The 13,958-nt window shown below is 42.1% G+C and overlaps 2 protein-coding genes across 8 annotated transcripts in view; both read left to right on the forward strand.

Moving 5' to 3' along the window:
* LOC139384343 (terminal nucleotidyltransferase 4B-like) overlaps positions 1–10,399 on the forward strand; it is a 35,732-nt gene extending 25,333 nt beyond the window's left edge. Inside the window, exons 4-12 of one of the 4 annotated variants that reach the window (XR_011628843.1) lie at positions 2,602–2,722; positions 3,815–3,922; positions 5,232–5,360; positions 5,553–5,763; positions 6,005–6,131; positions 6,259–6,362; positions 6,600–6,783; positions 6,897–7,040; positions 7,248–7,821. Coding sequence is in view for 3 of the 4 variants with exons in the window: in XM_071129050.1 (XP_070985151.1) it covers positions 2,602–2,722; positions 3,815–3,922; positions 5,232–5,360; positions 5,553–5,763; positions 6,005–6,131; positions 6,259–6,362; positions 6,600–6,754; positions 6,897–7,040; positions 7,248–7,409 (1,261 nt within the window). In the remaining variant the exon portion in view is untranslated. Of the gene's footprint in view, positions 1–2,601; positions 2,723–3,814; positions 3,923–5,231; positions 5,361–5,552; positions 5,764–6,004; positions 6,132–6,258; positions 6,363–6,599; positions 6,784–6,896; positions 7,041–7,247 lie in introns of all 4 variants that reach the window. The other 3 variants (XM_071129050.1, XM_071129051.1, XM_071129052.1) reach the window with 3 other exon arrangements.
* Positions 10,400–10,995: 596 nt separating this feature from the next.
* LOC139385231 (adenylate cyclase type 2-like) overlaps positions 10,996–13,958 on the forward strand; it is an 80,408-nt gene continuing 77,445 nt past the window's right edge. For 2 of the 4 annotated variants that reach the window (XM_071130367.1, XM_071130368.1), the window contains exon 1: positions 10,996–11,191. The gene's annotated coding sequence lies outside the window, so the exon portion shown is untranslated. The remainder of the gene's footprint in view (positions 11,192–13,958) is intronic. The other 2 variants (XM_071130366.1, XM_071130369.1) reach the window with 1 other exon arrangement.

Raw genomic sequence — 13,958 nt, forward strand, 5'->3', positions numbered from 1 at the left:
AAATGCGCAAGGACATCCCTGGCAGCCAAACCCTCCCCTAACCCGGACGACGCTGGGCCAATTGTGCGCCACCCCATGGGTCTCCCGGTTGCAGCCGGCTGCAACAGAGCCTGGATTCAAACCAGGATTTCTAGTGCCACAGCTATCACTGCGATGCAGTGCCTTAGACCACTGCACCACTGGGGAGGCCCATAGAAATTTATTTTTTAACCAAAATCCGATGACTGGTGAATGTTTTTGTTGATTTCACAATTAATTTACCTTAGTTGACTAGATGTTTAACTGACGTCTGTGTCAAGTTTGTAAGCTCTTAGGCCTTTTCTACGCATGCCTTTCCTACACACTACAGTGCCTTGCGAAAGTATTCGGCCCCCTTGAACTTTGCGACCTTTTGACACATTTCAGGCTTCAAACATAAAGATATAAAACTGTATTTTTTGTGAAGAATCAACAACAAGTGGGACACAATCATGAAGTAGAACGACATTTATTGGATATTTCAAACTTTTTTAACAAATCAAAAACTGAAAAATTGGGCGTGCAAAATTATTCAGCCCCTTTACTTTCAGTTCAGCAAACTCTCTCCAGAAGTTCAGTGAGGATCTTTGAATGATCCAATGTTGACCTAAATGACTAATGATGATAAATACAATCCACCTGTGTGTAATCAAGTCTCCGTATAAATGCACCTGCACTGTGATAGTCTCAGAGGTCCGTTAAAAGCGCAGAGAGCATCATGAAGAACAAGGAACACACCAGGCAGGTCCGAGATACTGTTGTGAAGAAGTTTAAAGCCGGATTTGGATACAAAAATATTTCCCAAGCTTTAAACATCCCAAGGAGCACTGTGCAAGCGATAATATTGAAATGGAAGGAGTATCAGACCACTGCAAATCTACCAAGGCCTGGCCGTCCCTCTAAACTTTCAGCTCATACAAGGAGAAGACTGATCAGAGATGCAGCCAAGAGGCCCATGATCACTCTGGATGAACTGCAGAGATCTACAGCTGAGGTGGGAGACTCTGTCCATAGGACAACAATCAGTCGTATATTGCACAAATCTGGCCTTTATGGAAGAGTGGCAAGAAGAAGCCATTTCTTAAAGATATCCATAAAAAGTGTTGTTTAAAGTTTGCCACAAGCCACCTGGGAGACACACCAAACATGTGGAAGAAGGTGCTCTGGTCAGATGAAACCAAAATTGAACTTTTTGGCAACAATGCAAAACGTTATGTTTGGCGTAAAAGCAACACAGCTCATCACCCTGAACACACCATCCCCACTGTCAAACATGGTGGTGGCAGCATCATGGTTTGGGTCTGCTTTTCTTCAGCAGGGACAGGGAAGATGGTTAAAATTGATGGGAAGATGGATGGAGCCAAATACAGGACCATTCTGGAAGAAAACCTGATGGAGTCTGCAAAAGACCTGAGACTGGGACGGAGATTTGTCTTCCAACAAGACAATGATCCAAAACATAAAGCAAAATCTACAATGGAATGGTTCAAAAATAAACATATCCAGGTGTTAGAATGGCCAAGTCAAAGTCCAGACCTGAATCCAATCGAGAATCTGTGGGAAGAACTGAAAACTGCTGTTCACAAATGCTCTCCATCCAACCTCACTGAGCTTGAGCTGTTTTGCAAGGAGGAATGGGAAAAAAAATTCAGTCTCTCGATGTGCAAAACTGATAGAGACATACCCCAAGCGACTTACAGCTGTAATCGCAGCAAAAGGTGGCGCTACAAAGTATTAACTTAAGGGGGCTGAATAATTTTGCACGCCCAATCTTTCAGTTTTTGATTTGTTAAAAAAGTTTGAAATATCCAATAAATGTCGTTCCACTTCATGATTGTGTCCCACTTGTTGTTGATTCTTCACAAAAAAAGACAGTTTTATATCTTTATGTTTGAAGCCTGAAATGTGGCAAAAGTTCAAGGGGGCCGAATACTTTCGCAAGGCACTGTAAGCAGTATTTGGTTTTCAGACATGCCTTATTCATTCGCTTAATGTCAATATGATTTGTGTTTTGCATCATATAATGCAAAATGGATCATACCGGCTGTATTTATGTATTTTTTTAAGTTATACATCTTAAACTTGAATTCTGGCATGCTAAACATTTTGGGACTATATCAGCAATGGACTAATGAAACAAATACCAAAATATTGTTTTTGGGTGGAGTTTTCCTTTAATTTCAAGGTCAGAATACATATGCATAGAGAGAAGTGCATAAAAAGATAATAATTTTACATTTACGCACGTTTAACTGTGTTCAGAATTCACCCCTTTGTGAGTGGTTATATGGAGAAAGAGTGATGTGGCTGGCCATTGTGTAATTATTTGCCTTTGTTTTTTGGGATTAAGGCTGTGGTCATTTTAGCGCTGCTGATCCAAAGCCTTTTTTAACCTTGTTTCTTGATGAGCCAGACTGCTCTCCGCTCTGACGTCACACACACACACACACACAACAACACTGTAACTGGGGACTCTGGATTAGTGACAGACAATAAGCCGTGTGTGAAAGTGAACTGGAGAGTCCTCTCTTCAGATCCGAATGTGATGTTGCTCTGACCTCTACTACTTACTCCACTTCCTAGTGACATCGATCTGGTGGTGTTTGGGAACTGGGAAAACCTGCCCCTTTGGACCCTGGAAGAGGCCCTGCGGAAGAAAAACGTGACTGACGAGAACTCCATCAAAGTGCTGGACAAGGCCACGGTATGTTTGTATTTTTATTTATTATGGCAGCAGCTACTCTTTCTGGGGTCCAGCAAAATGAAGGCAGTTATAAAAAAATGTAAACATTACAATACATTTGCAACAAATTTCACTACATATTTAGTGTGTGCCCTCGGGCTCCTACTCTACTACCACATATCTACAACACAAAAACCATCTGTACTTGTGTGTGTATAGTGCATATGTTATCGTGTGTGTGTATGCATGCGTCTCTGCCTTTTGTGTTGCTTCACAGTCCCCGCTGTTCCGTAAGGTGTATTTTTTTAATCTGTTTTTTAATTTTACTGCTTGCATAAGTTACTTGATGTGGAATAGTTCCATGTAGTCATGGCTCTATGTAGTACTGTGCGCCTCCCATAGTCTGTTCTGGACTTGGGGACTGTGAAGAGACCTCTGGTGGCATGTCTTGTGGGGTATGCATGGGTGTCAGCTCTGTGCATTCAATATGTCAATACTTATCACAAATACAAGTAATGACGAAGTCTATCTCTCCTCCACATTATTAATGTAAGCTCTCTGTGTACATCCAAGGGCCAGCCGTGCTGCCCTGTTCTGAGCCAATTTCAATCCCAAGTCCCTCTTTGTGTTACCTGACCACACGACTGAACAGTAGTCCAGGTGCGACCAAACTAGGGCCTGTAGGACCTGCCTAGTTGATAGTGCTGTTAAGAATGCAGAGAAGCGCTTTATTATGGACAGACTACTCCCCATTTTAGCTACTGTTGTGTCAATATGTTTTGACCATGACAGTTTACAATCCAGGCTTACTCCAAGCAGTTTAGTTTCCTCAACCTTCTCAATTACCACATTATTCATTACAATATTTGGTTTAGGGTTTAATGAATGATTTGTCCCAAATTACAATGCTTTTAGTTTTTGAAATATTTAGGACTAACTTATTCATTATCAACAAGCTCTTTAAGTGTTGCAGTCATTTCAGTCACTGTGGTAGCTGACGTGTATAGTGTTGAGTCATCTGCATGTTGTGCATGCATACTAACTGTGCAGTGTGTCATAGCCTCCAGTGACTATGTGTAAATCCATCCTCATCACTGTGTTCCATTGTTCCAGGTACCCATCATCAAGTTGACAGACTTCCGCACAGAGGTGAAGGTGGACATCAGCTTCAATGTGAAGAACGGCGTCAAAGCTGCCCTTCTCATCAAAGACTACAAAAAAGTGAGTGAAGCAGGCATCTCTTATTCAGGATGCATTACCTAATGCAGTCCTGTAAAAGAGCTAGCTGATGAAACAGGCTTGACAGTTAGCAAGCATAGATTGTTGTACAACACTCCTTACGTGGCCTCCAACTGCTCTTAAATGCTAGTAAAACGAAATGCATGCTCTTCAACCGATCACTGGCCGCACCTGCCTGACTTAGAATATGTGGACAAATTTAAATACCTAGGTGTCTGGCTAGGCTGTAAACTCTCCTTCCAGATTCACATTAAGCATCTAGAATCGGCTTCCTATTTCGCAACAAAGCATCCTTCTCTCATGCTGCCAAACATACCCTCTTAAAACTGACTATCCTGCCGATCATTGACTTCGGTGATTTCATTTACAAAATAGCCTCCAACACTCTACTCAGCAAATTGGATGCAGTGCCATCTGTTTAGTCACCAAAGCCCCATATACTACCCACCATTGTGACCTGTATGCTCTCGTTGGCTGATCCTAGCTACATATTTGTTGCCAAACCCACTGGTTCCAGGTCATCTATAAGTCTTTGCTAGGTAAAGCCCGGCCTTATCTCAGCTCACTGGTCACCATAGCATTACCCACCCGTAGCACGCGCTCCAGCAGGTATATTTCACGGGTCATCCCCAAAGCCGACGCCTCTTTGGCTGCCTTTCCTTCCAGTTCTCTGCTGCCAATGACTGGAACGAATTTCAAAAATCACTGAAGTTGGAAACTTATATCTGCCTCTCTAACTTTAAGTGTCAGCTGTCAGAGCTGCTTACCGATCGCTGCAGCTCTACACAGCCCATCCTGAAATAGCCCATCCAACCAACTACCTACCTCATCCCCATATTTTTTTTTTTCTGCTCTTTTGCACACCAGTATTTCTACTTGCACATCCTCATCTACACATATCGCGCAAATTGCTAAATTGTAATTACTTTGCCACTATTGGCCTATTTCCCTCCTTACTTCATTTGCACACACTGTATGCAGATTTTTCTATTGTGTTATTGACTGTACATTTGTTTATCCCATGTGTAACTGTGTTTTTGTCGCTCTGCTTTGCTTTATCTGGGCCAGGTCGCAGTTGTAAATGAGAACTTGTTCTCAACTGGCCAACCTGGTAAAATAAAAGTTGTATTTTTATGTCAGGTTTTTGGGGTTCTGACGGAGGTGATGGTAGCTAATACACTTAACTACGTCTCCTGTGTCCCTCAATCCAGCCATACCCAATGTCCTAGTCTGAGACATTCCCCTCTCGAGGGCACTATAACCATAACCACGGGTTTCTTTTATCCATAAGAAATACCCAGTGCTTCCGAAGTTGGTTCTGGTGCTGAAGCAGTTCCTGCTCCAGAGGGATCTGAATGAGGTTTTCACTGGAGGGATCGGCTCCTATAGCCTTTTCCTTATGGCTGTCAGCTTCCTGCAGGTGAGAGACTTCTGCTATTCTCTCAAGTAGCCCACACACACAGTGCAGGATAGATCGCATCTAACATTAGAATAATTTACTGTCTATAACAGACTTTTGACACATTTTAAGTCTTTCTCATTTAGTGAACTAAGATGATTTGGCTTGTTCCTCTATTCAATTGACCTCTTATCCTCTGCCCTTGTATTTCAGCTTCACTACAGAGAAGATGCCTGCAGCCCCAATGCCAATGTGGGCGTTCTCCTTATAGAGTTCTTTGAGCTCTATGGACGCCACTTCAACTACCTGAAGACGGGCATCCGGATCAAAGATGGTGGTAGCTATGTGGCCAAAGACGAGTTTCAGAGGAACACTGACCTCTACAGGCCCTCCATGCTCTTCATTGAGGACCCCCTAGCACCAGGTAACAATGCCTTCCATTCAGCATGGGTGCACTTGCACAGGTGATACCTCATTTTAGCACTGTGACATCAGTCAACTACTGATAACACTGAACCTAAAAATCTATCACACACTTTAACGGCCATGAATAAGACAGCTAGAGGTCCCAGGTGCCCATAGCAAAGGGTGAAATATTAGACATTGTCTGAAACCTGTCTCTTCCCAAATAGAGATGATCTAAGCATGCCTCTTGCCTCCTGCAGATAACGACGTTGGCCGCAGCTCATACGGTGTGTTGCAGGTGAAACAGGCCTTTGACTATGCCTACGTAGTGCTCAACCATGCCGTATCGCCAATTGCCAAATACTACCCCAACAACGAGTCTGAGAGGTAAGGAGATGGTGAGCTAGGGCTCGCTTTAACCAACGACAGCTCTCACATTCTTTGGCTGCTATCTTAAGTTATTTACTAAATACTCTATTGATATTTGCAATATGTCCTATTTTCTTTCCTCCAGTATACTTGGCAGAATAATTCGGGTGACCCAGGAAGTGGCTGAATACAGGGACTGGATCACCAAGCTCTGGGGACCACAGTCTCAGAATGAACCTGCCCTGAATGGTATGTTTTCACAGTACTACTGTGAGTCTAGACATGGTCTCAGATCTAACGAGGTGATAGTCAGTGTGTTTGAGGGGATCAGTTTCAATAAGGCAAGGTTCAAAATTGGTCATCTTTATTATGTTTTAAGTAGTTTGGGATCCAAGGTGATTTGTAGATCAGTGAAGTGCGACTGCTATTTAGTCGATCTAAAAACACATTGTCTTACCACTGTTTGTCCATGTGCTGTTGTTGTAGGAAATGATGTCACACTGTTAGTGAAGCCTCAGCAGCTGGATGAGTGCAACAACAACCTGACGGAGGAGGTGACTGCATCTCGCAGCAAGACCTCTTCCAACTCCTCCTCATTAGTGTCATCCTCATCCTCCTCGGTATCCAGTTCCAGCGACGTTGTGAGTTTTGTTACACTCAAACACACCATGTGTGCACACTAAAACTACTATCTGAGGAAATCAACTCTTAACACTACATCTATTGCAATTGCACCCATTGGTTGCTGACCTGATTTACTGAGTTGTGATTGGTTGTCCCCAGGATTCTGACGGGACGCCCTGTAAGACAGTGAAGCAGCTGCCTGGACGGGGCTCCAGCGCCCACAGAGAATCCTCAGGTGGCGTGACCAATCACAGAACACAGAGCCACACCACCAGCACTCCTACTGACAACAAGGGGGGCAAGGTAGGGTCAGCTTGACGAAGCCAAAGTCAACCACTGAAAAACTCTGTTACTGTACCTACAAATGCCTTGAACTTTTATGACCTGAGCGTTACAACACACTGTCGGTACATAGATAACCTTTTAGATTTTACATTTCAATGGCACACATAGGCCTACCAGTGATATGTTTACTGATCTAACTAGTTGTGTGTCTGTCTTGTTTCCCAGGCCAGGTTGTTCCGCTCGTCCAGTAAAAACACCCACCACGTCCAGCAGAACTCGTCCTCATCCAACATCAAGAGCCACCCGAGCAGCAAGCCACACTACCAGGGCAACAGCAAGAAGAGGAAACCTCAGCAGCACTCAGAGGCCCAGGACCTCTGCAGATAGGGCTGTCTTGGTCTGCTCTGCAACAGACTGACAGCCTGACTGTCCCACTTCTGCTGCCAGACCAGTACTGACTGAGTAGTATTAAGGATCTTCCTTCTCTCAAGCGACATGCATCTTTTTATAGCTGAAAAATAACCCAAAAAAAGAGATGGGAAATGCTGGGGCTTAGTTCTAGAAAGAAATGCGTATTTTCTTCCTTGACATATACACGTTCTACAGTGGAGCTACACACCACATCCAGTACCTACAAATCTTGCCTTTTACCATAGCGCCATCTGGTGTTTGAGGAATAAGTGTCTGGAAAGTCATGTGGATTTTTATGCGCAATACCTGGAACTTGGCTGGCGAACATACTTCAGCAAGAAAAGGTTTTTTTTAAATAATAAAATACATAAATAACAAATGTAAAAAATGTTATATTGAAGAAGAAAAAAAATGTACACAGATTGACAGACTAAACCTCAAAATGCAATCTGTAAGTGGAGACGATGACTTATTGTTTTTGTTGATGGAAGGATATTTTTTGGTTGTGTAAGCAGATTATACAAAGATTTGTACAAAAAGAAACATGCGGAAAAATCTTTTTGGGTAAAAATGATCATGTACTTTTTACAGGATAATACTGATTCAAGACAAATGTAGATGTGCACATTTGCCTGCTAATCTGAGTAGTGGCAGGTTTGGGTTTCATTGCCAACATAAATCATCAGCATTCTATTTCTACTTGGCTGCGCTCTCTGAATGTGTTTGACAGGCTTCTTTCCAAATTATACCCCCTTCCCTATATAGTACACTACTTTCACTAAATAGGGAATAGGGTGCCATTTGGGATGCACAGACAGTGTTAACAGTTGGTCTTAGTCAGGTAACGCGCACACAGCCCTATGGATTACTGGTTGGCTGGGGACAAATCACTCATTCATACACACAGCCCTATAGATTACTGGTTGGCTGGGGACAAATCACTCATTCATACACACAGCCCTATAGATTACTGGTTGGCTGGGGACAAATCACTCATTCATACACACAGCCCTATAGATTACTGGTTGGCTGGGGACAAATCACTCATTCATACACACAGCCCTATACAACAGTGATGTTTTTAGTTTTCCCAGACTCATAGAATTACAGTTAGAGGACATAATGATTTTAGAAAAAGTCTACAATATATGTCAAAGATCCATAGGTGTGGGAGGTAATCTTTTCCCTTCGGTAATTTACCCATTATGAAAATGTATTTGTTCATGTATTTATTGTTATATGAATATATAGTTACTATACATGTTATACGTATTAACACTAGAGTCCATACTCTTGTGTCACATATTTGGATGGGACTAGTGGAAGTATAATTGGTCAGGTACAGTACCAATGTTGCTGTTTTCCCTTTCAGTGATGAGTGACCAAGTTAGTTTGGAAACCATTTTATGAGTCATGGGCCATTTTGTTTTAATATGTGGCTGGTCTACTTCAAAAGGGAGCTGAGGTTTTGGTTGGTTTTATGTTTTTGTTCAGAATATGTCAACAACCCCTTGCTGAAATGTCCGCTATGGCAACCTCTGATTGCAGTTCCACAACTGACCTGTAGATAGTGGCATTGCTCAACTCCTTTTTCACAACTGGCACCTGCATACTGCATTTATACATTTTCAGCATCTTACAGTCAAGTATTCAGACCCCTTGACTTTATCCACATCGTTACATTACAGCCTTATTCTAAAATGTATTAAATTGATTCTCCCCCCCCCCCCCCCCCCAGTCTACACACAATACCCCATAATGACAGAGCAAAAACTGAAATAACATTTCCATAAGTATTCAGACCCTTTATTCAATACTTTTGGCAGCGATTTAACGCCTTGAGTCTTGGGTATGACGCTACAAATGTAGCACACCTGTATTTGGGTAGTTTCTCCCATTCTTCTTTGCAGCTCCTCAAGGGGGGGTTCTCTGAAATGCACTATCAACTGTGGGACGTTCTATAGACAGCCTTTCTAATCATGTCCAATCAATTGAATTTACCACAGGTGGACTCCAGTCAAGTTGTAGAAACATGGATGATCAATGGAAACAGGATGCACCTGAGCTCAATTTCGGGTCTCAAAGCAAAGGGTCTGAATAATTCCTAAACCTTTTTTTGCTTTGTCATGGTGGTATTGTGTGTAGATTATTTTAAAATCCATTTTAGAATAAGGCTGTGACAAAATGTGGAAAAAGTCATTTTCGAATGCACTGTGTGTGCACGAGCGAATCACTGTTCCCCAACCTTGGTCCTCGAGAATCCCCAATAGTACATAGGTTTGTTGTAGCCCTTGACAAACAACTCATTGAGGGCTTGATGGGAAAGGGGGATACCTAGTCAGTTGTACAACAATGCATTCAACTGAAATGTGTCTTCCGCATTTAACCCAACCCCTCAGGGGTGCGGGGGGGCTTCCATAATTGGCATCCACATCTTCGGCATCCGAGAAACAGTGGGTTAACTGCCTTGCTCAGGGGCAGAACGACCAATTATTATTTTTTACCTTGTTAGCTCGTGGATTTGATCCAGCAACCTTTCAGTTACTGGCCCAACGCTACCTGCCTGACGATTAGTTGAATCAGGTGTGCTTTTCCAGGGTTACAATACTGTTAGGGGTGAGCTGGGTCAGATGAGCCACTGGCTGTAATTACAATTATACACATAGGAAAGTCTTAATTTTAGCAAATATGTTAGACAACATATTTGGTCATTTTTAGATGGTTAAAAAATATTGTCCTGGGAAAGTACAGTTTGGACCTAAATGCAGTATTAATCGGCTAATCTGTGAATTTGATTTGACACTTAGGGAACACAAGTCAGGGAACACTGAATGAGTCATCTGTGCCATCACAATCTGTGATCATATCTTCTCACTGCAAATACTTCAACAAAACTGTATCGACTCATCCCAATTGTAGTTCATACAGCTATTCAAATCCATGCAATAAAATCCACAGTACAATAATTGAAACTCCTGGTGAATGTTCTTTTAAGGTATATTGCTGCTCCCTGGTGTCATTCCTGCACCCCTAACAGGGAGGAAGGGTAACGGAATAGATGTAAAGACAAAATCATGCAAGCAACACCAATCTGGGGAGACACGTGGGCTGCGTTTACACAGGCAGCACAATTCTCATAGTTTGTTCACTAATCTGATCATAATTGAAAAAAAATATTGATGTGAAAAGATGATTTGTCAGAAGGCCAATTAGTGTGGGGGGGAGGTTAACTGGGCTTGCCTGTATAAACACAGGACGTGTCTACCCTAATAGGTGTTGCTTTCTTCATCTAGTGGTTTAAGTAGATTTATTTTATTGGGAAAGTGTTCACACAGCACAGAAGACAAAGTGCAATGCTGCTATTTAGACTGGCAGTAGATGTCCCTCACTACCATGATGAGCTGTATTTCGGATTTGATTGATATTCCCCCAGTTGTTACATAATTGTGCAACTCATAAACGCCTAACAATCAGTTAATACATGAGTGGAATGGCTTTGGCAAAACCGATAACTATCTTCTGTTCACTCTTAAATGTGGGTGTGAGTACACCGTAGCTACTTGAACATCTTTTCCGCATTCAAAAGCAAGTCCTCAAGAGCGCACGCAGAATACACACGGGGACCAAGAGAACATTTCGCTCGCGGTGGAACTAAACTTGCAGAGTGGACAAGAGGAGAATTCGTCCACCACGAACTCGTCTCTAGAATACGTTCATTCTATATTTGGAGACAACCGGTATAAATTTGCCTACAACAGGTAAAACGCATTCTTAATTTGGGTTTGCGCTAGTGTTAATACGATGTAAACTACTTAGAGGAATTTTATCTTTGTGGTGCGCTACCCCAGTGTAAAAAGTTGCACATTTCAAAGTATGTTGTCTATCCGTGTTACAATGTTGGTTTTAATGTAGCCTACGAATCCCACTACATATCGCAGTCTCACCTTCGCTTTACGTAAGTACTAAGTAGAGAGGTAGTACATTGTAGGGGGTAACCAGTCGGTCTCGCCCAATTCCGGCCTTAATGGGCCGAAACACTTCTGGTTTTTATCCTCCCAATCATGGACTCATTCAGACCTGGGACACCAGCTGAGTACAATTTAACTACCAGGTAGAAACAAACAACAGAAGTGTTTCGGCCCCCAGGACCGGAATTTGGCAGGCCTAGTCTAAAGAACAGAAACTAATAAAAGTGTATCTCGTTTGAAGACCGTTGAATCAACTTTACCTTGTCCTCTTAAATAAGTGGGGACCTACCTTTTTTGTATTGTAGCGCATTATAAAAAAGATTTGCCTAAGTACACATCTAATAATCTACTCAACCTCCAATCAGTTTCTGATCTGCACAATGGTAGCCTATATAATAATAATTATAGGCATATTTATCAAAATATAGAGAACCAGATCTGTAGTGTCTGTGACATGTCCATCTAAAAACGATCCCATTAAGAAATAATAAAGGTTATGTTTTTAAATATGCAGCAGTATCTCCTTTAAGAATATTATTTCAAGGGTTTATCCCCTGATATTTACCCTTTCAGCTAATCAGGTTTCCTTTGTTTCTCAGTGGTCTGCCCATGGGAGATAAACAGGATGAATCTTCTGCTTATTCCCTACAAAAACAGGGAATCTGAAAGCCTCGTGTGTTTCGTCACATAATAATACCAAATGTTCCAATTAGAAATACAGTGAGTGGTGTGCGGTGATTTGCCTCTTATGGCCTCCAAATCGGAGAGTAATACTGTATTTGACTCATAAAAATTGTTGAAAGAATGAAAAAGAACATCTGAGGTTCTCCCTCTTAGTAGGCTATCAAAAATTGTATTCATGAGATTGAGCAAGGTTTATTTTTCTGGAAAATAGCCTAGTTTAAAGATTACATTTACTGGGGGCATAAATTGGGCATTTCCTAACCCAAGTTTCTAGACCGAGTATGTATCTCGGACTAGCAGTAGAACACTATACCACTGTGTGACGCGTTTACCGACATGTGCCTGTTTGGCAACGCCTTGGTCAGATAGTTCTGATTCGGAATGCATCGGCGAACGGTGCCCAGGAAATAATTAAATCCAATTGTTAGACGCTACCAGCCCTTCCTCCAAAGCAAAACCAAACATGGATTCCATGTTGTTCTCGCGTTGCACGTTCAGTCTGTGTTTCACACCTGCAATACCGGTAACATGCTTGGTCTAGAAACCGGGCTAGTCATCTCTTTGTTTGTGCTCTGATGAACTGTCACTGTAGCAGACAGACCAGTAATGAACTCAGCGCAGATCAAATAGTCAGTCTGGTCTACAAGAGCTTTCGATTTGTGAGGAATGGTTATTGGCTTGACCTTCAGTGGTGATTTCACAGGTAAAGAGCAAAATGGGTGTTTACCTGTTATATAAAATCTTAAAGAACAATATACTGTTCAGGTTATGGACAGCATGGATGCTGCTATCATCATGCAATCAATGCAATCTTATTCGGTAAGCAATAAGGAGCGCTGACATGTTTTTTCCCATGTAATTCAATTGGAAAAAAACAATAATGGCTATGCATGAATGTGGATTTAAACAGGCTTATGCAAGTTACAGTGAACGTGTCTCATCCTTTGCCACACAGCTGGGTGTAACTGCAGACTGTAGTGCCTTCAACTTGGGTCAGAATGGGGCATTGGCACAACCCCAACAGCACCATCCTCAGTCCGCATCATTTCCCTTGTGTGGTGAATTGCATATAATATAAAACTGCGTGTTGACTAAAACAATGAGTTGATTTATTCAAAACACAGTTTCTAGGTGAGTAATGACATGTATGTAGCAGACGTATTGTTGTTTTGGTAGAGGATTTATTCCTCTCTATGTAATGTCTGGTTGTAAAAAATGATTTATTTGTAGTGTGCCGCTTGGCAAGTCGTGTTCTGGGCTTATTGATGCCATTTCAATATTTCTTATGTCAAACAGCTCCGTCTGCGCTAGCATAGAAGAACCATCTGCATATAGATGTCACCAGTGCATACATTGGGCTTTGTATATGCTATGTGTATCATTTGGCTGATTACATCACTAACCCATTGTCGTTTTGACTCTGTGGAGAAATGTATGCACCTGCCAGCACTAAATTCATACAGACAGACACATTGAGGCAGGGGCCTGCTGCTCATGGATCTGTGAGTCAGTGTTTAGTGTCCTCGTAGTAGAGCAGTCAGATCAGTCTAAACAGTGAGAAGTATTTTAACGTTTTCCATTGATGATGTAATTATCTATTGTGTTCTCTCCGTAATGTGTTGTCTACTGCTCTGCGGTAGTTATGGAAAGGCTGGTACTTTGATAGATTTGACAGTTTGATGAGTTGGGACGGAGCAGAGCAGGCCTCAGTACTACACTGAGGAACACGTCTACACTGGCTGGACAGATGCCAGGTTCTCCATCCTCATTGAGAGTTTTCTGTTGAATCTCTAATCATTGTTTTGCCTGAGTTGTTTTTCCTACATCGTGGGGTGTTTGTCCTGTATGGCTCTGTCTGACCCTGTTTGTTTGC

The sequence above is a fragment of the Oncorhynchus clarkii genome, chromosome 26 (assembly GCF_045791955.1).
Source record: "Oncorhynchus clarkii lewisi isolate Uvic-CL-2024 chromosome 26, UVic_Ocla_1.0, whole genome shotgun sequence".
NCBI lineage: Eukaryota > Metazoa > Chordata > Actinopteri > Salmoniformes > Salmonidae > Oncorhynchus > Oncorhynchus clarkii.